Raw genomic sequence first — 20,615 nt, 5'->3', positions numbered from 1 at the left:
CAGGGACGGTGATATCAGGTGTGGACAGACTCAGGTTCAGGTGGTTAGTCAGACAGACAGGGACGGTGATATCAGGTGTGGACAGACTCAGGTTCAGGTGGTGAGTCAGACAGACAGGGACGGTGATATCAGGTGTGGACAGACTCAGGTTCAGGTGGTGAGTCAGACAGACAGGGACGGTGATATCAGGTGTGGACAGACTCAGGTTCAGGTGGTGAGTCAGACAGACAGGGACGGTGATATCAGGTGTGGACAGACTCAGGTTCAGGTGGTGAGTCTTCAAACAATGAGGTCATTTATCTGATGTCTATGACTTTAAAGCAACCCTGTGATTCTCTCCATTCTCGCTCCATTCTCTCTCCATTCTCTCTCTCTCCATTCTCTCTCCATTCTCTCTCCATTCTCTCTCTCTCTCTCTCCATTCTCTCTTTCTCTCCATTCTCTCTCTCTCCATTCTTTCTCTCTCTCTCCATTCTCTCTCTCTCCATTTTCTCTCTCTCCATTCTCTCTCTCTCCATTCGCTCTCTCCATTCTCTCTCTCTCCATTCTCTCTCTCTCCATTCTCTCTCTCTCTCCATTCTCTCCAATCTCTCTCTACATTCTCTCTCTCTCTCCATTCTCTCTCTCTCTCTCCATTCTCTCTCTCTCTCCATTCTCTCTCTCTCTCCATTCTCTCTCTCTCTCCATTCTCTCTTTCTCTCCATTCTCTCTCTCTCCATTCTTTCTCTCTTTGTCTCTCTCTCCATTCTCTCTCTCTCTCCATTCTTTCTCTCTCTCCATTCTCTCTCTCCATTCTCTCTCTCTCTCTCTCCATTCTCTCTCTCCATTCTCTCTCTCTCCATTCTCTCTCTCCATTCTCTCTCTCTCCATTCTCTCCATTCTCTCTCTCCATTCTCTCTCTCTCTCCATTCTCTCTCTCTCCATTCTCTCTCTCCCCATTCTCTCTCTCTCTCCATTCTTTCTCTCTCTCCATTCTTTCTCTCTCTCTCTCTCCATTCTCTCTCTCTCCATTCTTTCTCTCTCTCCATTCTCTCTCTCTCCATTCTCTCTCTCTCTCCATTCTCTCTCTCTCGCCATTCTCTCTCTCTCTCCATTCTTTCTCTCCATTCTCTCTCTTTGTACGTTTCTTCCACTCTCTCAGATGCACACAGTCACTCTTTCCAAGCTTGTGCTTAATGCTTTTTGTAACTGGCACAAACTTTCACTGGCTGCCCTACGTCTGTTTATTTGTATTTATTTATTTAACCTTTATTTAACCAGGTAGGCCAGTTGAGAACTAGTTCTCATTTACAACTGTGACCTGGCCAAGATAAAGCAACGCAGTGCGACACAAACAACAACACAGAGTTACATGGAATAAACAAAACATAGTCAATAACACAATAGAAAAAAAGAAAGTCCATATAGAGTGTGTGCAAATGGCGTGAGGAGGTAAGGCAATAAATAGGCCATAGTAGCGATTAACACTGCAGTGATAGATGAGCAGATGATGATGTGCAAGTAGAGATACTGGTGTGCAAAAGAGCAGAAAAGTAAATAAAAACAGTATGGGGATGAGGTAGGTAGATTGGGTGGGTTATTTACAGATGGGTTATGTACAGCTGTAGCGATCGGTTAGCTGCTCAGATAGCTGATGTTTAAAGTTAGTGAGGGAAATATAAGTCTCCAGCTTCAGCAATTTTTGCAATTCGTTCCAGTCATTGGCAGCAGAGAACTGGAAGGAAAGGCGGCCAAAGCAGGTGTTGGCTTTGGGGATGACCAGTGAGATATACCTGCTGGAGCGCGTGCTACGGGTGGGTGTTGTTATCGTGACCAGTGAGCTGAGATAAGGCGGTGCTTTACCTAGCACAGACTTATAGATGACCTGGACCCAGTGGGTCTGGCGTCTGTGTGTGTGTGTGTGTGTGTGTGTGTGTGTGTGTGTGTGTGTGTGTGTGTGTGTGTGTGTGTGTGTGTGTGTGTGTGTGTGTGTGTGTGTGTGTGTGTGTGTGTGTGTGTGTGTGTGTGTGTGTGTGTGTGTGCGTGCGTGGGTGTACTGTTTGCTTGCATGCTTGTGTGTGTCTGCAACATGTTTTTGGCCATTTCTCACTATAATATGTTATAAAAGTTGATAGCACCTATTAATGAATGATCGTCAGGTGGAGCATGGCTCTGTTGACTCTACCTGCCATAGTAAGGCAGCAGGGGGAGAGCAGAGGACAGGGGTATTGTTGGTTCTGTTGACTTACTGTATCTCTCCAACCTGCCTTGACTGGCTACAACAGGTACACCTGTTTGTGTTCAGAGTGAAATTGAACTTTGACTGATTGACTGACCACCTGCCACTAAACCATAGGACAGAAAAGGGCCAATCGAATTCCAGAATTACACAAAATCTGTGAACTGTGTAGCCTTTCTGATAGGCACTTAACCTAATATACTGGACTACTGGTTTATGATGAACCTAATATACTGGACTACTGGTTTATGATGAACCTAATATACTGGACTACTGGTTTATGATGAACCTAATATACTGGACTACTGGTTTATGATGAACCTAATATACTGGACTACTGGTTTATGATGAACCTAATATACTGGACTACTGGTTTATGATGAAAATGGCTGAAAACCATTCCCAACCAATTAATATAGACCCTTACTCTCCATATCCACAGCATGGATATTTCTTTAATTTATATCAACATGCCCCAATGTCACTTCCATAGGCTCTATGACTCCATGTGTTGTCTGGTTATTACCATCTATCTGCCTGACTGAAACAGTGTGCTTATCATTACAAAGATCTTCAACAAGTAAATCATTCATGAATTCCACAGAAACAGACAGAAATCTGATGTGGAGATATAAGGTTGGTAGTAACACAACAGTTCCCCAGCCAGCCAGCCAACCCCACCCCCTCCAGTAGTACCCCGAGCCAGCCAACACCACCACCTCCAACAGTTCCCCAGCCAGCCAACCCCACCCCCTCCAGTAGTACCCCGAGCCAGCCAACCCCACCCCCTCCAGTAGTACCCCGAGCCAGCCAACCCCACCCCCTCCAGTAGTACCCCAGCCAGCCAACACCACCACCTCCAACAGTTCCCCAGCCAGCCAACCCCACCCCCTCCAGTAGTACCCCAGCCAGCCAACCCCACCCCCTCCAGTAGTACCCCGAGCCAGCCAACCCCACCCCCTCCAGTAGTACCCCGAGCCAGCCAACCCCACCCCCTCCAGTAGTACCCCGAGCCAGCCAACCCCACCCCCTCCAGTAGTACCCCGAGCCAGCCAACACCACCACCTCCAACAGTTCCCCAGCCAGCCAACCCCACCCCCTCCAGTAGTACCCCGAGCCAGCCAACACCACCACCTCCAACAGTTCCCCAGCCAGCCAACCACACCCCCTCCAGTAGTACCCCGAGCCAGCCAAACCCACCCCCTCCAGTAGTACCCCGAGCCAGCCAACCCCACCCCCTCCAGTAGTACCACAGCCAGCCAACCCCACCCCCTCCAGTAGTACCCCGAGCCAGCCAACACCACCACCTCCAACAGTTCCCCAGCCAGCCAACCCCACCCCCTCCAGTAGTACCCCGAGCCAGCCAACACCACCACCTCCAACAGTTCCCCAGCCAGCCAACCACACCCACTCCAGTAGTACCCCGAGCCAGCCAACACCACCACCTCCAACAGTTCCCCAGCCAGCCAACCACACCCCCTCCAGTAGTACCCCGAGCCAGCCAACACCACCACCTCCAACAGTTCCCCAGCCAGCCAACCCCACCCCCTCCAGTAGTACCCCGAGCCAGCCAACACCACCAACAGTTCCCCAGCCAGCCAACACCACCACCTCCAACAGTTCCCCAGCCAGCCAGCCAACCCCACCTCCTCCAGTAGTACCCCGAGCCAGCCAACACCACCACCTCCAACAGTTCCCCAGCCAGCCAACCCCACCCCCTCCAGTAGTACCCCGAGTCAGCCAACACCACCAACAGTTCCCCAGCCAGCCAACCCCACCCCCTCCAGTAGTACCCCGAGCCAGCCAACACCACCACCTCCAACAGTTCCCCAGCCAGCCAGCCAACCCCACCCCCTCCAGTAGTACCCCAAGCCAGCCAACACCACCACCTCCAACAGTTCCCCAGCCAGCCAACCTCACCCTCTCCAGTAGTACCCCGAGCCAGCCAACACCACCACCTCCAACAGTTCCCCAGCCAGCCAACCACACCCCCTCCAGTAGTCCCCCGAGCCAGCCAACCCCACCCCCTCCAACAGTTCCCCAGCCAGCCAACCACACCCCCTCCAGTAGTACCCCGAGCCAGCCAACCCCACCCCCTCCAACAGTTCCCCAGCCAGCCAACCACATCCCCTCCAGTAGTCCCCCGAGCCAGCCAACCCCACCCCCTCCAACAGTTCCCCAGCCAGCCAACCACACCCCCTCCAGTAGTCCCCCGAGCCAGCCAACCCCACCCCCTCCAACAGTTCCCCAGCCAGCCAACCAACCCCACCCCCTCCAGCAGTTCCCCAGCCAGCCAGCCAACCAACCCCACCCCCTCCAGCAGTCCCCCCAGACAGCCAACCACACCCCCTCCAGTAGTCCCCCGAGCCAGCCAACCCCACCCCCTCCAACAGTTCCCCAGCCAGCCAGCCAGCCAACCAACCCCACCCCCTCCAGCAGTCCCCCGAGCCAGCCAACCCCACCCCCTCCAACTGTTCCCCAGCCAACCCCACCCCCTCCAACAATCCCCCACCTGTTAGTGTCCTCCCAACTCTGTGTCCACTCACAACCAAAGAAATTCCGACCCTGCTGCACATCTACATTCACGCACTCGCCAAGCCTCAAAACACCAATCTAACCACACACACACTGAGCTTGTTCACATGCGCTCATGTGCTATACACACATACGCATACAAAAATGCCTGCATGCATGCACACACACACACATCTACACACACGCACACCCTGCTACTGTTTCCAGCACAGACACTCATTATTGGGGCCAATCTCCCCTCTCTTCCACTTTTCTCCCCTCTCATACACACATGGGGAGTCAATTTACCGTTTTCCTCTCTCAGTCCAGTTTTCTAAACACACTCATTCCATCTTTCTTTCCTTTTATTTTCTCCCCATTACTTTCCCTGTCCGACTTCATCTACCCTTTACTTTATTTCTTCCACAAGATGACCAGGTTTTCATGAATATGTGGACAGAACGAGGGAGAGGGCTGAGATTTTCTTCTCACCTCTCCAGACCCTAGAACAGCTGAGAAAGAACAAGAGGTTCTGCATTCTTCCACCGTGAGAACGCAAACATCTGTCACACAGTCACTCACTTCTTAGCTACCAAGAGCTTTCTCACCAAAAAAGTAACAACGCGTCTACCTTGTGTTAAATGAATAGCTGGCTGTGACTGGAGCAACATTGGGATTATTGTGGTGAAGTCGTTTCGACACTCAATCTCTCTGAAGCACGCTATGGTCTTCGTTATCGATTTGTGCTGACTTCTGCTCTGCATGGCCAACTGGAGTGGATTTCACAGAGCCCAGGGTGAAGCGTAGAGTCACTGTCTCCTTTATAAACGACATCTGATTCTTCCCTGTTACTTAATCAAGTCTCAAGCTGTCGCACACAGCGCAGAGAGGGGAATGGAGACTGGCCTTCCTAACTGTCCCTCTGCAAGCATGTCATTTTGCAATAGTATGGTGCCAATACTGTACAAACAAAGCAAAACGTGGCATGTGAACTGCATGGAGAAAGTCTTCCACCTACAGTATGTTCCATTGGGTCCAGCTAGGTCAGAAACATACTCCTTTTACAATTTGGTCTGGTACTTGAATGAATGGGTGGTGGTAGCAGACAGTGACCGTAGGGTTGCCAGTTTGAATCCTGGGGCTGACAGAGAAATCTCTCTCTCTCTCTCTCTCTCTCTCTCTCAGTTATTCCAATTAGACTTGCTTCACAGTGTCCCCTCATGGGGATTCCTTCTCCCCTTTCTTGTTCCCGTCCCCTCTCCTCACCCAAGTGAGCTGTATTCTGAATGTTGTACCACTGACTGGCCATATGATGGCGCCATAGAGTGCTACATCTGTTAGAGCTAATAGCTGGATGGTGTTGCTGTGAGGGTTTAATCCATCATGTCCCTGTATGGCTCTGTGCTTGTCTTCTACCGTTACACACTTACATAACTGGGTTTTTCAGAGGTGGGCAGTGGACAACTGGAGGGATGAAGGAATGAAATATAGTTATAATTTCTCCACTTTCCTCTCCTTAGATGGTATACTATGAGATGTGTTCTAATGCAGTTGGGTATATACTGTCTGGCTGGTTGTAGGACTACACAAACAAACTTTATACAATATAGTAGTGCCAATAGACATGTACTATGCGGTTAAGCAGGTATTACACAGGCATGTGCCATATGTCAATGCGAGGGTCACATTCATGGGGTGTAATGTGCAAACACACTGTGTGTACACACACCCATGCACAAACAGGTACACATAAAACACCTACCTTGACTGCGTCAGGATAGAAGCTAGCTGTTCCTGAAAACCACTTAGAATTTGAGTGAAACAGTCCAATAAAAACACAGCAGAAGGAGACTTAATCTAATTTATAATTAATTGAAAGTAATTTAATCTTTAACTAACGTCCTCCATATTGACTTGGGAAAATGACCCTGTGTAACTGCGTGTGTCTGTGTGCTACTTCTCTCTACATACAGGGGGCAGTAGAGCCCTGTGTCTCCAGTCAATCACAGCCTGTTTTCATAAATAAAGACTGCACTGTCTGATTGCCTCCATATTATTCTCTTCATAAAGCCTGTGTAAATCCTTAATCATTCCACCCACAACTTCACTGACATAAATTAATAATGTCCCCAAAAGTTGAGTGGATAAAGTTTCCCCAGCAGGCTAAAAATCCACTGTTCTTACTCTGACAATCTCCAATTGCCTACATTTTTTCCCCTCTGCAATGTCAATAACAGAGTTAATAGACGGGAGCTGCAGTAGGGGGATTGTAATTATTTTGTTTCTGAATAAAGGAGCGATTGGGCTGCTTCAGGGGGAAATCAATGAAGGAGTAGGTTTTAGATAGAGGCAGGAGGTGGTTTAGAGTGTTTCAACATGATTTCATAGGACTTCAGTACTAATGGTTTATAGATGAATCATGTTTATAGCTCGAGTTTTCAGATTGCAGCGAGCAGAAAGAGCGAGAAAGAGAGAGAGAAAGAGAGAGCGAAAGAGAGGGAGTGAGAGAGAAAGAGAGAGGGAACGAGGAAGAGAGAGAGAGAGAGAGAACGAGGGAGAGAGAGAGAGATGGAGAGAGAGAGAACGAGAAATAGAGAGAGAAAGAGAGAAAGAGAGAGAGAGAAAGAGAGAACGAGAAATAGAGAGAGAAAGAGAGAGATGGAGAGAGAAAGAGAGAGAGAGAAATAGAGAGAAAGAGAGGGAGAGAGAAAGAGAGAGAAAAAGAGAGAGCGAAAGAGAGAGAAAGAGAGAGAGAGAAATAGAGAGAAAGAGAGGGAGAGAGAAAGAGAGAGAAAAAGAGAGAGCGTAAGAGAGAGAAAGAGAGAGAAAAAGAGAGAGAGAGAGAGAAAGAGAGAGAGAGAGAGAGAGAGAAGAGAGAGAGAGAGAAAGAGAGAGAGAAAAAAGAGAGAGAGAGAGAAAAAGAGAGAGAGCTAAGGTAGATGAAGAACACTCACTCAGCCCTTCATTTCAAACACTCTGAAACATTTTCTTCTGGACCTCTGTATCCCTCTCTTCTCCATTCTTCCTATTTGTTTTCTTTTCCCCTCTCCTCTCTTTCTGTGATAGACTGCACAGACATGCAGTTCATACAGGGCTTCACTCTCCAAGACTGCACTTCCCTGTCTCCTTGTCCTTCTCTCTCTCTCTCTCTCTCTTAACACCTTCCTTCTCTCTCTTTGTCTCTCTGTCTCTCTCCTTCCATCTCTCTATGATCTCCTGTATGAAACAGTGTCTGTAGAGAGAGAATGAGGCCTTGGTAACAGCTAGCTGTGGATGTGCTGGCCCTGCCCAGTGTAGAGTTACACAGTAACCTAAGACACAGGGGAACGGAGCGAGGGAGAGAGGGAGGGGTCAGACGGAATGAGAGGGGTGTGTGCGAGAAAGGGGTGTGAGGGCTAGGACAGGGAGGGGAGAAGTTCCAAAACTTTTCATAGAGAGCAGCACGCTCTATTCCACCGAGTCAATGTGCAGAGGTTCACACACACTGACACATACAGAGAGAGAGAGTGAGACACACACACACACACATACTAAATCACACAGGCACACTCTCTCTCACACACACACACACACACACACACACTGACGTAGTTGTTTTGTGATGAACAGGTGTCCTCCTGTCTCACAAACCTTCAGCAATGCTCATGCTTATCTTGATCCAACTGTGGACTTAGGAGGAAAGGAAGGAGAGAAGGAAGACAAGAGAGACAAACCACTCAAAGGAGGAGGAGAAGAAGAATGGGATAGAGAAAGAGAGCGAGATCAACAGTCTCACTGTTCAGGAGGCGAGAAAGAGAGAAACAGGGAAAAGTGAGATAGACAGTGTGTCCAGGCATGTGGAGAGACAGACTGACTAGAGGACTGGCTCTGCACCTGTGTCTTCTCCTCACCTTTCTCTGTGTCTGTCTACATGTTTACCTGGAGCTGGGGGAAAGGAGGGGGCCACCTTCGCCCCTCACCTTGGGACGACCCACACAGACCAGCCAGGTGCTACTGGACAGTGGGGCGAGGAAACTGGGGGCCGCAGACCCCATGGAGCGCCGGGTTGGGGCTGAGGACAGAGCTGTGAAGAGAAGGGTGTCCTACGTACGCACGCCGAAGAAGGACTCTGTAGCAGGGAAGACAGTGGGCGGGGAGGAGCCCTCCACATGCTGCCCACCTCTACGCCCGAACAGAAAGGTGAGTGAGAGCGGTTATACCTGCCGTAGGGTGATGTGACCACTAAGCACTTATCTGATCAGAAGTCAGTATCTGCTGTTGAATTGTTAATGATTGTGGAACTGTATAAGTATTATCGGATCCTAGAGCAGAGCTTAGTGGATGATACCCACCTGGAGCAGTGAGTCACTGAGGGTGAGTTGATAAGGGGACGTCCAGGAGCGCTCGTTCAGTCACTGTTGGAACAAAGCTGCTTAATCCTTTGAGTCTGACAGACAGAAGAGGAGAAGGGCAGTGGGATCAATAGAGGAATGCAGTGCAGTCTCTAAGAGCTGTAGGCTGAAGAGGAGAGAGAGAGGAGAGGCAGAGGGAATGGCGTTCCTTAGGTTACAGAGAGGAAAAGGACTCCTGTGTGGTCGAACTGAACTGTTTTACTGTACTAAAGACAACAGACACACCACTCAGGGGAAGTACTTTATCTGATAGACTCTGACACTGAGATAGATACTCTCAAACTGAAAGACTCTTACGCGGAAACTTCTGACTGTGCAGAAAAACCTGAGAACACTGACATGTGCATTGAGTGAAACAACCAGCATTAGTTGGTTAAATAGTTGATATGCTATGAGATGTTTATGTGTGAAAGTGGGTGGGCCAAAGATGACTCGCTGTTTGAACCAGGGGTGTAAAGATTTGCTACTAAGTGACTTTAGGGCGGGAGTCCCAATGTCCAACGGAGAGACAAAGACACTCCTTGCTGCCACACAAACATAAACACAAACACACACACATTTACATTTACATTTAAGTCATTTAGCAGACGCTCTTATCCAGAGCGACTTACAAATCGGTGCATTCACCTTATGATATCCAGTGGAACAACCACTTTACAATAGTGCATCTAAATCTTTTTTGGGGGGGGTTAGAAGGATTACTTTATCCTATCCCAGGTATTCCTTAAAGAGGTGGGGTTTCAGGTGTCTCCTGAAGGTGGTGATTGACTCCGCTGTCCTGGCGTCGTGAGGGAGCTTGTTCCACCATTGGGGTGCCAGAGCAGCGAACAGTTTTGACTGGGCTGAGCGGGAACTGTGCTTCCTCAGAGGTAGGGAGGCGAGCAGGCCAGAGGTGGATGAACGCAGTGCCCTTGTTTGGGTGTAGGGCCTGATCAGAGCCTGAAGGTACGGAGGTGCCGTTCCCCTCACAGCTCCGTAGGCAAGCACCATGGACTTGTAGCGGATGCGAGCTTCAACTGGAAGCCAGTGGAGAGAGCGGAGGAGCGGGGTGGCGTGAGAGAACTTGGGAAGGTTGAACACCAGACGGGCTGCGGCGTTCTGGATGAGTTGTAGGGGTTTAATGGCACAGGCAGGGAGCCCAGCCAACAGCGAGTTGCAGTAATCCAGACGGGAGATGACAAGTGCCTGGACTAGGACCTGCCCCGCTTGCTGTGTGAGGCAGGGTCGTACTCTACGAATGTTGTAGAGCATGAACCTACAGGATCGGGTCACCGCCTTGATGTTAGTGGAGAACGACAGGGTGTTGTCCAGGGTCACGCCAAGGTTCTTAGCACTCTGGGAGGAGGACACAAGGGAGTTGTCAACCGTGATGGTGAGATCATGGAACGGGCAGTCCTTCCCCGGGAGGAAGAGCAGCTCCGTCTTGCCGAGGTTCAGCTTGAGGTGGTGAGCCGTCATCCACATTGATATGTCTGCCAGACATGCAGAGATGCGATTCGCCACCTGGTTATCAGAAGGGGGAAAGGAGAAGATTAATTGTGTGTCGTCTGCGTAGCAATGATAGGAGAGACCATGTGAGGATATGACCGAGCCAAGTGACTTGGTGTATAGTGAGAATAGGAGAGGGCCTAGAACAGAGCCCTGGGGGACACCAGTGGTGAGAGCACGTGGTGCGGAGACAGATTCTCGCCACGCCACCTGGTAGGAGCGACCTGTCAGGTAGGACGCAATCCAAGCGTGGGCCGCGCCGGAGATGCCCAGCTCGGAGAGGGTGGAGAGGAGGATCTGATGGTTCACAGTATCAAAGGCAGCAGATAGGTCTAGAAGGATGAGAGCAGAGGAGAGAGAGTTAGCTTTAGCAGTGCGGAGAGCCTCCGTGACACAGAGAAGAGCAGTCTCAGTTGAGTGCCCAGTCTTGAAATCTGACTGATTAGGATCAAGAAGGTCATTCTGAGAGAGATAGCAGGAGAGCTGGCCAAGGACGGCACGTTCAAGAGTTTTGGAGAGAAAAGAAAGAAGGGATACTGGTCTGTAGTTGTTGATATCGGAGGGATCGAGTGTAGGTTTTTTCAGAAGGGGTGCAACTCTCACTCTCTTGTAGACGGAAGGGACGTAGCCAGCGGTCAAGGATGAGTTGATGAGCGAGGTGAGGTAGGGGAGAAGGTCTCCGGAAATGGTCTGGAGAAGAGAGGAGGGGATAGGGTCAAGTGGGCAGGTTGTTGGGCGGCCGGCCGTCACGAGACGCGAGATTTCATCTGGAGAGAGAGGTGAGAAAGAGGTCAAAGCACAGGGTAGGGCAGTGTGAGCAGGACCAGCGGTGTCGTTTGGCTTAGCAAACGAGGATCGGATGTCATCAGCCTTCTTTTCAAAATGGTTGATGAAGTCATCCGCAGAGAGAGAGGAGGGGGGGAGGGGGAGGAGGATTCAGGAGGGAGGAGAAGGTAGCAAAGAGCATCCTAGGGTTAGAGGCAGATGCTTGGAATTTAGAGTGGTAGAAAGTGGCTTTAGCAGCAGAGACAGAAGAGGAAAATGTAGAGAGGAGGGCGTGAAAGGATGCCAGGTCCGCAGGGAGGCGAGTTTTCCTCCATTTCCGCTCGGCTGCCCGGAGCCCTGTTCTGTGAGCTCGCAGTGAGTCGTTGAGCCACGGCGCAGGAGTGGAGGACCGAGCCGGCCTGGAGGATAGGGGACAGAGAAAATCAAAGAATGCAGAAAGGGAGGAGAGGAGGGTTGAGGAGGCAGAATCAGGAGATAGGTTGGAGAAGGTTTGAGCAGAGGGAAGAGATGATAGGATGGAAGAGGAGAGAGTAGCGGGAGAGAGAGAGCGAAGGTTGGGACGGCGCAATACCATCCGAGTAGGGGCAGAGTGAGAAGTGTTAGATGAGAGCGAGAGGGAAAAGGATACAAGGTAGTGGTCGGAGACTTGGAGAGGAGTTGCAATGAGATTAGTGGAAGAACAGCATCTAGTAAAGATGAGGTCAAGCGTATTGCCTGCCTTGTGAGTAGGGGGGGAAGGTGAGAGGGTGAGGTCAAAAGAGGAGAGGAGTGGAAAGAAGGAGGCAGAGAGGAATGAGTCAAAGGTAGACGTGGGGAGGTTAAAGTCACCCAGAACTGTGAGAGGTGAGCCATCCTCAGGGAAGGAACTTATCAAGGCATCAAGCTCATTGATGAACTCTCCAAGGGAACCTGGAGGGCGATAAATGATAAGGATGTTAAGCTTGAAAGGGCTGGTAACTGTGACAGCATGGAATTCAAATGAGGAGATAGACAGATGGGTCAGGGGAGAAAGAGAGAATGTCCACTTGGGAGAGATGAGGATTCCAGTGCCACCACCCCGCTGGCTCGATGCTCTAGGGGTATGCGAGAACACGTAGGCAGACGAGGAGAGAGCAGTAGGAGTAGCAGTGTTATCTGTGGTAATCCATGTTTCCGTCAGCGCCAGGAAGTCTAGGGACTGGAGTGTAGCATAGGCTGAGATGAACTCAGCCTTGTTGGCCGCAGACCGGCAGTTCCAGAGGCTGCCGGAGACCTGGAACTCCACGTGGGTCGTGCGCGCTGGGAACAACAGGTTAGAGTGGCAGCGGTGTGAAGCGTTTGTATGGCCTGTGCAGAGGGGAGAGAACAGGGATAGACAGACACATAGTTGACAAGCTACAGAAGAGGCTACGCTAATGCAAAGGAGATTGGAATGACAAGTGGACTACACGTCTCGAATGTTCAGAAAGTTAAGCTTGCGTTGCGAAAATCTTATTGACTAAAATGATGAAAATGCTAGCTAACTAACACAACACTACACTAATCAAGTCGTTCCGTTGTAATGTAATAGTTTCTACAGTGCTGCTAGTCGGTAGAGGTTGGCTATTATACAAAAGCAACTTTGTAGCTAGCTAACATAACATAACACTAATCAAGACGTTCCTTTGTAATGTATTTAGTTTCTACAATGCTGCTCGTCGGTAATAGTTGGCTGGGTATGGAACAATGGCGTCGCGGGGGACGGAAATAGCTGGCTAGCTAACCTAGCTACCCTCGATAATTACTAAACTACACAATTATCAAGCTATGACAAAGACAGCTATGTAGCTAGCTAGCTAACACTGCACTAGCCAAATCGTTCCGTTGTAATGTAATAGTTTCTACAGTGCTGCTAGTCGGTAGAGGTTGGCTATTATACAAAAGCAACTTTGTAGCTAGCTAACATAACATAACACTAATCAAGACGTTCCTTTGTAATGTATTTAGTTTCTACAATGCTGCTCGTCGGTAATAGTTGGCTAGGTATGGCTAGGTATGGAACAATGGCGTCGCGGGGGACGGAAATAGCTGGCTAGCTAACCTAGCAAACCTCGATAATTACTAAACTATACAATTATCAAGCTATGACAAAGACAGCTATGTAGCTAGCTAGCTAACACTGCACTAGTCAAATCGTGCACCTCCACCCCTCCATCTTTCTCCTGTCTTCTTCCCTCTCCTGTCTTCTTCTTTCCTGTCTTCTTCCCTCTCCTGTCTCAGTCTCTCTCCTGTCTCAGTCTCTCTCCTGTCTTCTTCCCTCCTGTCTTCTTCTCTCTCCTGTCTTCTTCCTTCTCCTGTCTCAGTTTCTCTCCTGTCTCAGTCTCTCTCCTGTCTTCTTCCCTCTCCTGTCTTCTTCTCTCTCCTGTCTTCTTCTCTCTCCTGTCTCAGTCTCTCTCCTGTCTCAGTCTCTCTCCTGTCTTCTTCCCTCTCCTGTCTCAGTCTCTCTCCTGTCTCAGTCTCTCTCCTGTCTTCTTCCCTCCTGTCTTCTTCCCTCTCCTGTCTCAGTCTCTCTCCTGTCTTCTTCCCTCCTGTCTTCTTCCCTCTCCTGTCTCAGTCTCTCTCCTGTCTCAGTCTCTCTCCTGTCTTCTTCCCCCTCCTGTCTCAGTCTCTCGCCTGTCTTCTTCCCTCACCTGTCTAAGTCTCTCTCCTGTCTCAGTCTCTCTCCAGTCTTCTTCTCTCTCCTGTCTCAGTCTCTCTCCTGTCTTCTTCCCTCACCTGTCTAAGTCTCTCTCCTGTCTCAGTCTCTCTCCAGTCTTCTTCTCTCTCCTGTCTCAGTCTCTCTCCAGTCTTCTTCCCTCTCCTGTCTCAGTCTCTCTCCTGTCTTCTTCCCTCTCCTGTCTCAGTCTCTCTCCTGTCTTCTTCTCTCTCCTGTCTTCTTCCCTCTCTTGTCTCAGTCTCTCGCCTGTCTCGGTCTCTCTCCAGTCTTCTTCTCTCTCCTGTCTCAGTCTCTCTCCTGTCTTCTTCCCTCTCCTGTCTCAGTCTCTCTCCTGTCTTCTTCCCTCTCCTGTCTTCTTCCCTCTCCTGTCTCAGTCTCTCTCCTGTCTTCTTCCCTCCTGTCTTCTTCCCTCTCCTGTCTTCTTCTCTCTCCTGTCTTCTTCTCTCTCCTGTCTTCTTCCCTCTCCTGTCTTCTTCCCTCTCCTGTCTCAGTCTCTCTCCTGTCTTCTTCTCTCTCCTGTCTTCTTCTCTCTCCTGTCTTCTTCCCTCTCCTGTCTTCTTCTCTCTCCTGTCTCAGTCTCTCTCCTGTCTTCTTCCCTCCTGTCTTCTTCCCTCTCCTGTCTCAGTCTCTCTCCTGTCTTCTTCTCTCTCCTGTCTCAGTCTCTCTCCTGTCTTCTTCCCTCCTGTCTTCTTCCCTCTCCTGTCTCAGTCTCTCTCCTGTCTTCTTCTCTCTCCTGTCTCAGTCTCTCTCCTGTCTTTTCCCTCACCTGTCTCAGTCTCTCTCCTGTCTTCTTCTCTCTCCTCTCAGTCTCTCTCCTGTCTTCTTCTCTCTCCTGTCTCCTTCTCTCTCCTGTCTTCTTCCCTCTCCTGTCTTCTTCCCTCTCCTGTCTCAGTCTCTCTCCTGTCTCAGTCTCTCTCCTGTCTTCTTCTCTCTTCTGTCTTAGTCGCTCTGCTCAGCGAGCCATGCTGCTCAATAGCTACCCACTCTCTCCTCTCTGAATCTTTAAAGAGAGACACAACTCCAATCTCCCCAGCATGTCTCAACCGAGGCTTCTTGAAAATCACTGCAGGCTTGTTATGCCACATCACCCCCGCCCTGAGCACCAAGGGCTAGTTGACTACTGGTGTGACATCAATAATACATAGCACCATATGTTGCTCTCTGGTTTTTAACACACATTTGTCACATAAGCTGTCCTAGAGCAGTGTTTCCCATCTCCAGTCCTCCAACAGTCCCAACAGGGTTTCATCTCCGGTCCTCCAACAGTCCCAACAGGGTTTCATCTCCAGTCCTCCAACAGTCCCAACAGGGTTTCATCTCCAGTCCTCCAACAGTCCCAACAGGGTTTCATCTCCGGTCCTCCAACAGTCCCAACAGGGTTTCATCTCCAGTCCTCCAACAGTCCCAACTGGGTTTCATCTCCAGTCCTCCAACAGTCCCAACAGGGTTTCATCTCCAGTCCTCCAACAGTCCCAACAGGGTTTCATCTCCGGTCCTCCAACAGTCCCAACAGGGTTTCATCTCCAGTCCTCCAACAGTCCCAACAGGGTTTCATCTCCAGTCCTCCAACAGTCCCAACAGGGTTTCATCTCCGGTCCTCCAACAGTCCCAACAGGGTTTCATCTCCGGTCCTCCAGCAGTCCCAACAGGGTTTCATCTCCAGTCCTCCAACAGTCCCAACAGGGTTTCATCTCCGGTCCTCCAACAGTCCCAACAGGGTTTCATCTCCGGTCCTCCAACAGTCCCAACAGGGTTTCATCTCCGGTCCTCCAACAGTCCCAACAGGGTTTCATCTCCAGTCCTCCAACAGTCCCAACAGGGTTTCATCTCCAGTCCTCCAACAGTCCCAACAGGGTTTCATCTCCAGTCCTCCAACAGTCCCAACAGGGTTTCATCTCCAGCCCTCCAACAGTCCCAACAGGGTTTCATCTCCAGTACTCCAACAGTCCCAACAGGGTTTCATCTCCAGTCCTCCAGCAGTCCCAACAGGGTTTCATCTCCGGTCCTCCAACAGTCCCAACAGGGTTTCATCTCCAGTCCTCCAGCAGTCCCAACAGGTTTTCATCTCTGGTCCTCCAACAGTCCCAACAGGGTTTCATCTCCAGTCCTCCAACAGTCCCAACAGGGTTTCATCTCCAGTCCTCCAACAGTCCCAACAGGGTTTCATCTCCGGTCCTCCAACAGTCCCAACAGGGTTTCATCTCCAGTCCTCCAACAGTCCCAACAGGGTTTCATCTCCGGTCCTCCAACAGTCCCAACAGGGTTTCATCTCCGGTCCTCCAACAGTCCCAACAGGGTTTCATCTCCGGTCCTCCAACAGTCCCAACAGGGTTTCATCTCCGGTCCTCCAACAGTCCCAACAGGGTTTCATCTCCGGTCCTCCAACAGTCCCAACAGGGTTTCATCTCCGGTCCTCCAACAGTCCCAACAGGGTTTCATCTCCAGTCCTCCAACAGTCCCAACAGGGTTTCATCTCCAGTCCTCCAACAGTCCCAACAGGGTTTCATCTCCAGTCCTCCAACAGTCCCAACAGGGTTTCATCTCCAGCCCTCCAACAGTCCCAACAGGGTTTCATCTCCAGTACTCCAACAGTCCCAACAGGGTTTCATCTCCAGTCCTCCAGCAGTCCCAACAGGGTTTCATCTCCGGTCCTCCAACAGTCCCAACAGGGTTTCATCTCCAGTCCTCCAGCAGTCCCAACAGGTTTTCATCTCTGGTCCTCCAACAGTCCCAACAGGGTTTCATCTCCAGTCCTCCAACAGTCCCAACAGGGTTTCATCTCCAGTCCTCCAACAGTCCCAACAGGGTTTCATCTCCGGTCCTCCAACAGTCCCAACAGGGTTTCATCTCCAGTCCTCCAACAGTCCCAACAGGGTTTCATCTCCGGTCCTCCAACAGTCCCAACAGGGTTTCATCTCCGGTACTCCAACAGTCCCAACAGGGTTTCATCTCCAGTCCTCCAACAGTCCCAACAGGGTTTCATCTCCAGTCCTCCAGCAGTCCCAACAGGGTTTCATCTCCAGTCCTCCAACAGTCCCAACAGGGTTTCATCTCCAGTCCTCCAACAGTCCCAACAGGGTTTCATCTCCGGTCCTCCAACAGTCCCAACAGGGTTTAATCTCCAGTCCTCCAGCAGTCCCAACAGGGTTTCATCTCCGGTCCTCCAACAGTCCCAACAGGGTTTAATCTCCAGTCCTCCAACAGTCCCAACAGGGTTTCATCTCCAGTCCTCCAGCAGTCCCAACAGGGTTTAATCTCCAGTCCTCCAGCAGTCCCAACAGGGTTTAATCTCCAGTCCTCCAACAGTCCCAACAGGGTTTAATCTCCAGTCCTCCAGCAGTCCCAACAGGGTTTAATCTCCAGTCCTCCAGCAGTCCCAACAGGGTTTCATCTCCAGTCCTCCAACAGTCCCAACATAACACATTGTTGTTGTAGCCCTGGGCAAACTCACCTGATTCAACTCACTGAGGGCTTGATGATTAGTTGACAAGTTGAATCAGGTGTGCTTGTCTGGGGCTACAACAACAATATGTATTGTTGGGGGTACTGGAGGACTGGAGTAGGGAAACACTGTTGGGGGTACTGGAGGACTGGAGTAGGGAAACACTGTTGGGGGTACTGGAGGACTGGAGTAGGGAAACACTGTTGGGGGTACTGGAGGACTGGAGTTGGGAAACACTGCTGGGGGTACTGGAGGACTGGAGTTGGGAAACACTGTTGGGGGTACTGGAGGACTGGAGTAGGGAAACACTGTTGGGGGTACTGGAGGACTGGAGTAGGGAAACACTGTTGGGGGTACTGGAGGACTGGAGTAGGGAAACACTGTTGGGGGTACTGGAGGACTGGAGTTGGGAAACACTGCTGGGGGTACTGGAGGACTGGAGTTGGGAAACACTGTTGGGGGTACTGGAGGACTGGAGTTGGGAAACACTGTTGGGGGTACTGGAGGACTGGAGTTGGGAAACACTGCTGGGGGTACTGGAGGACTGGAGTTGGGAAACACTGCTGGGGGTACTGGAGGACTGGAGTTGGGAAACACTGCTGGGGGTACTGGAGGACTGGAGTTGGGAAACACTGCCTTAGAAGAGCAGAATACATTTTGTCATGTGTTCTCTCTATACCTCCCTTACTGCCTCTTACATCGTCATGTGTTCATCTTTCTCTCAAAGTCTTTCTATCGCTTTACCTCTCCCCCCTCTCTTTCTCTCTCTCTATCTCTCTCTCATGGAGACGTGTTTTCACATAACAGATGAATGACATGGGTTTGGAAGGCAGACGAAGGCTCAGTGTTTCTGACAGAGATGTTGAGGATGAAGAGCCAAATGGGAAACAGATGACCATCATGAGCAGTGAGAAGCACACAGGAACGCTCTGTGCTGTCGTGGCACACTTCACTCTATCAGTCTACACTTCTAAAAGGGATAAGGAGTTTGAAGCACTGTGAACTGGATTACTGAAAGCTGTATAGAGAAAAACACATAGCAGATCATAGCATGTGTGTCCAATGTAATGACAATCCATGAACCATGCTTGTTCTGTCTGTTTGACATGACGTACGGCTGAATGGATTGGAACATTGGCGCCTCCAATTTAATGAGCCCACAGTTCTAGTGGTTCTTATAGTGGTCTATAAATGTGTGTGTGTGTGTGTGTGTGTGTGTGTGTGTGTGTGTGTGTGTGTGTGTGTGTGTGTGTGTGTGTGTGTGTTTAAGTGAGTGGAGTAGACAGGACAGCCTGAGGGTTTGTTTGAGGTTTGTTTGGATAATTAACAAACCAAAGGAGATCCATCTCTCAGCTGTCAAGGTTCCTGCTAGTGCAAACACCCCATCTTTTATTTAATTATTTACCTTTTCAAGCCTTCTTTTATTTCTTCTGCTTGACTTTTTCATTTCTAAGTAAAGGGATGGAAGTATGGAGGGGGTGGAGGAGGAGGCATTATCACAAATGATAGAGAAGCAGAATGCATTAAGCCACTTACAAACATCAACTTCGACAAGACAAACAGCAGCTAAGAGACTGGGATGGGGTTGGAGGTAGGAGGGACGGTGGGTCGGGGGGACGGGGGACGGGGGGACGGGGGACGGGGACGGGGGGACGGGGGACGGGGGTGGACGGGGGTGGACGGAGGTGGACGAGAGGGGGGGGGGGCATGAGAACCAGTGATCTCTTGAGATAAGCAGGCCGTAGGCCCGAAACTGGATTAGAATAGGCTAGGGTTAAGGCTAGAGTTATAACCCTACACACACATGTACACACACACAAACACACACATGTACACACACACACACACACACACACACACACATGTTCACACACACACGCATACACGCACACTCAAACAATATTCTCCCTTAATCTCTCAATCAAACTCCATAGTTCTCTCTCTATTTCCCTCTCCCTCAGTCTCTCTATCTCTTCTCTCAGAGGACATCGAGTGAGTTATCTACGAGCCACGGTGCTTATCTGAGGAATTCTGCACCACAGCCACAGATCCCTCATCACTGATGGACCAGCTGTCCCTAATCCGGCTCACATACTCAGCAGAAAAAACACACTGGGGCGTATAACAAAACAATACCCTGCAATACACTCACCCTTACCATGAGCAACTGAGTTGGACATATACTGTTCATGTACACATAACAACTCATAATATACACGTGTCGACAAATAGCACTGCACAGAACACAACCCAGCACAACATAGAGCTTACACACAGAATGTCTGAGCTAGCTGGTACGTTCACCATCCTGTCTTCTGTTGTGTACTTTTCCTTCAGCTTGCCTAGTTTTTATTTTTATTCAACCTTTACTTGACTAGGCAAGTCAGTTAAGAACAAATTATTATTTACAATGACGGCCTACGGCCTTGCCTGCATTGGTAATAAAAAAGAATCACAAATGTTGTCCCACATCAAAGCCCTTTGCTGCAGTCAAATGACCTAGTGGCCTCATTGGTTGAATGTTATTCATATTTTTCATATTTTCCTAATTAATAAACCATTTTTCTGGAGTACATTTCAACTCTATATCAACTCTATATCTTCAACTGTTTTTATTAAGACCATAAACATGTGTGTGAGGTGTATACTTTTGCTTCAAAGTAGATTTGTTTAAGACTACCAAGAAACACCCTGTGTGACCCTAAATTTAGCCCACTGCAGTAAAAGGTTAATTGACTCTAGCAGTTTGCCTCGTCAGCCAGAATGGCCTGAATTTCAACTAGACAACCTTTTATTTAAATGAGTGGAAAGAGAGAAATAAACACCTATTTCAATTAAGCTCTTCTGTCCACCCAGGGAACCTTGATGACTTTGTTGAAATCAGCATCAACATGACTCTAAATGAACGCTGCACTCACTCAATAACATTCCATTTGGTCTGGTTCATTCCCCAACGAAGCCTCTATTTGTGAGCTTAGTCACTGAGTTCAACCAAACTCACTAACAGCAAGTGGGGTACCAATGGGTTTGGCAAACAAACTAAAGTGACCCTGGTTTAAGTCTCTTAGCAGTCTAGAAATGGGGAGAGAGAGAGAGAGAGAG

General features: G+C 49.8%; 2 protein-coding genes across 2 annotated transcripts in view; one reads left to right on the top strand and one right to left on the bottom strand.

Annotated features, from left to right (window-relative positions):
• Nucleotides 1-7,933, bottom strand: part of LOC115177540 (solute carrier family 22 member 16) — a 28,568-nt gene extending 20,635 nt beyond the window's left edge. Inside the window, exon 1 of the mRNA XM_029738535.1 lies at nt 7,687-7,933. The gene's annotated coding sequence lies outside the window, so the exon portion shown is untranslated. The remainder of the gene's footprint in view (nt 1-7,686) is intronic.
• Nucleotides 7,934-8,092: 159 nt separating this feature from the next.
• LOC115177747 (methyltransferase-like protein 24) overlaps nt 8,093-20,615 on the top strand; it is a 56,826-nt gene continuing 44,303 nt past the window's right edge. The window contains exon 1 of the mRNA XM_029738738.1: nt 8,093-8,911. Within this exon, the coding sequence (XP_029594598.1) occupies nt 8,567-8,911 (345 nt within the window). The 5' untranslated portion in view covers nt 8,093-8,566. The remainder of the gene's footprint in view (nt 8,912-20,615) is intronic.

This window comes from Salmo trutta, chromosome 1, assembly GCF_901001165.1.
Source record: "Salmo trutta chromosome 1, fSalTru1.1, whole genome shotgun sequence".
Classification (NCBI taxonomy): domain Eukaryota; kingdom Metazoa; phylum Chordata; class Actinopteri; order Salmoniformes; family Salmonidae; genus Salmo; species Salmo trutta.
The sequence above is the reverse complement of the archived record's forward strand: the minus strand, read 5'-3'. Positions and strand labels throughout refer to the sequence as shown.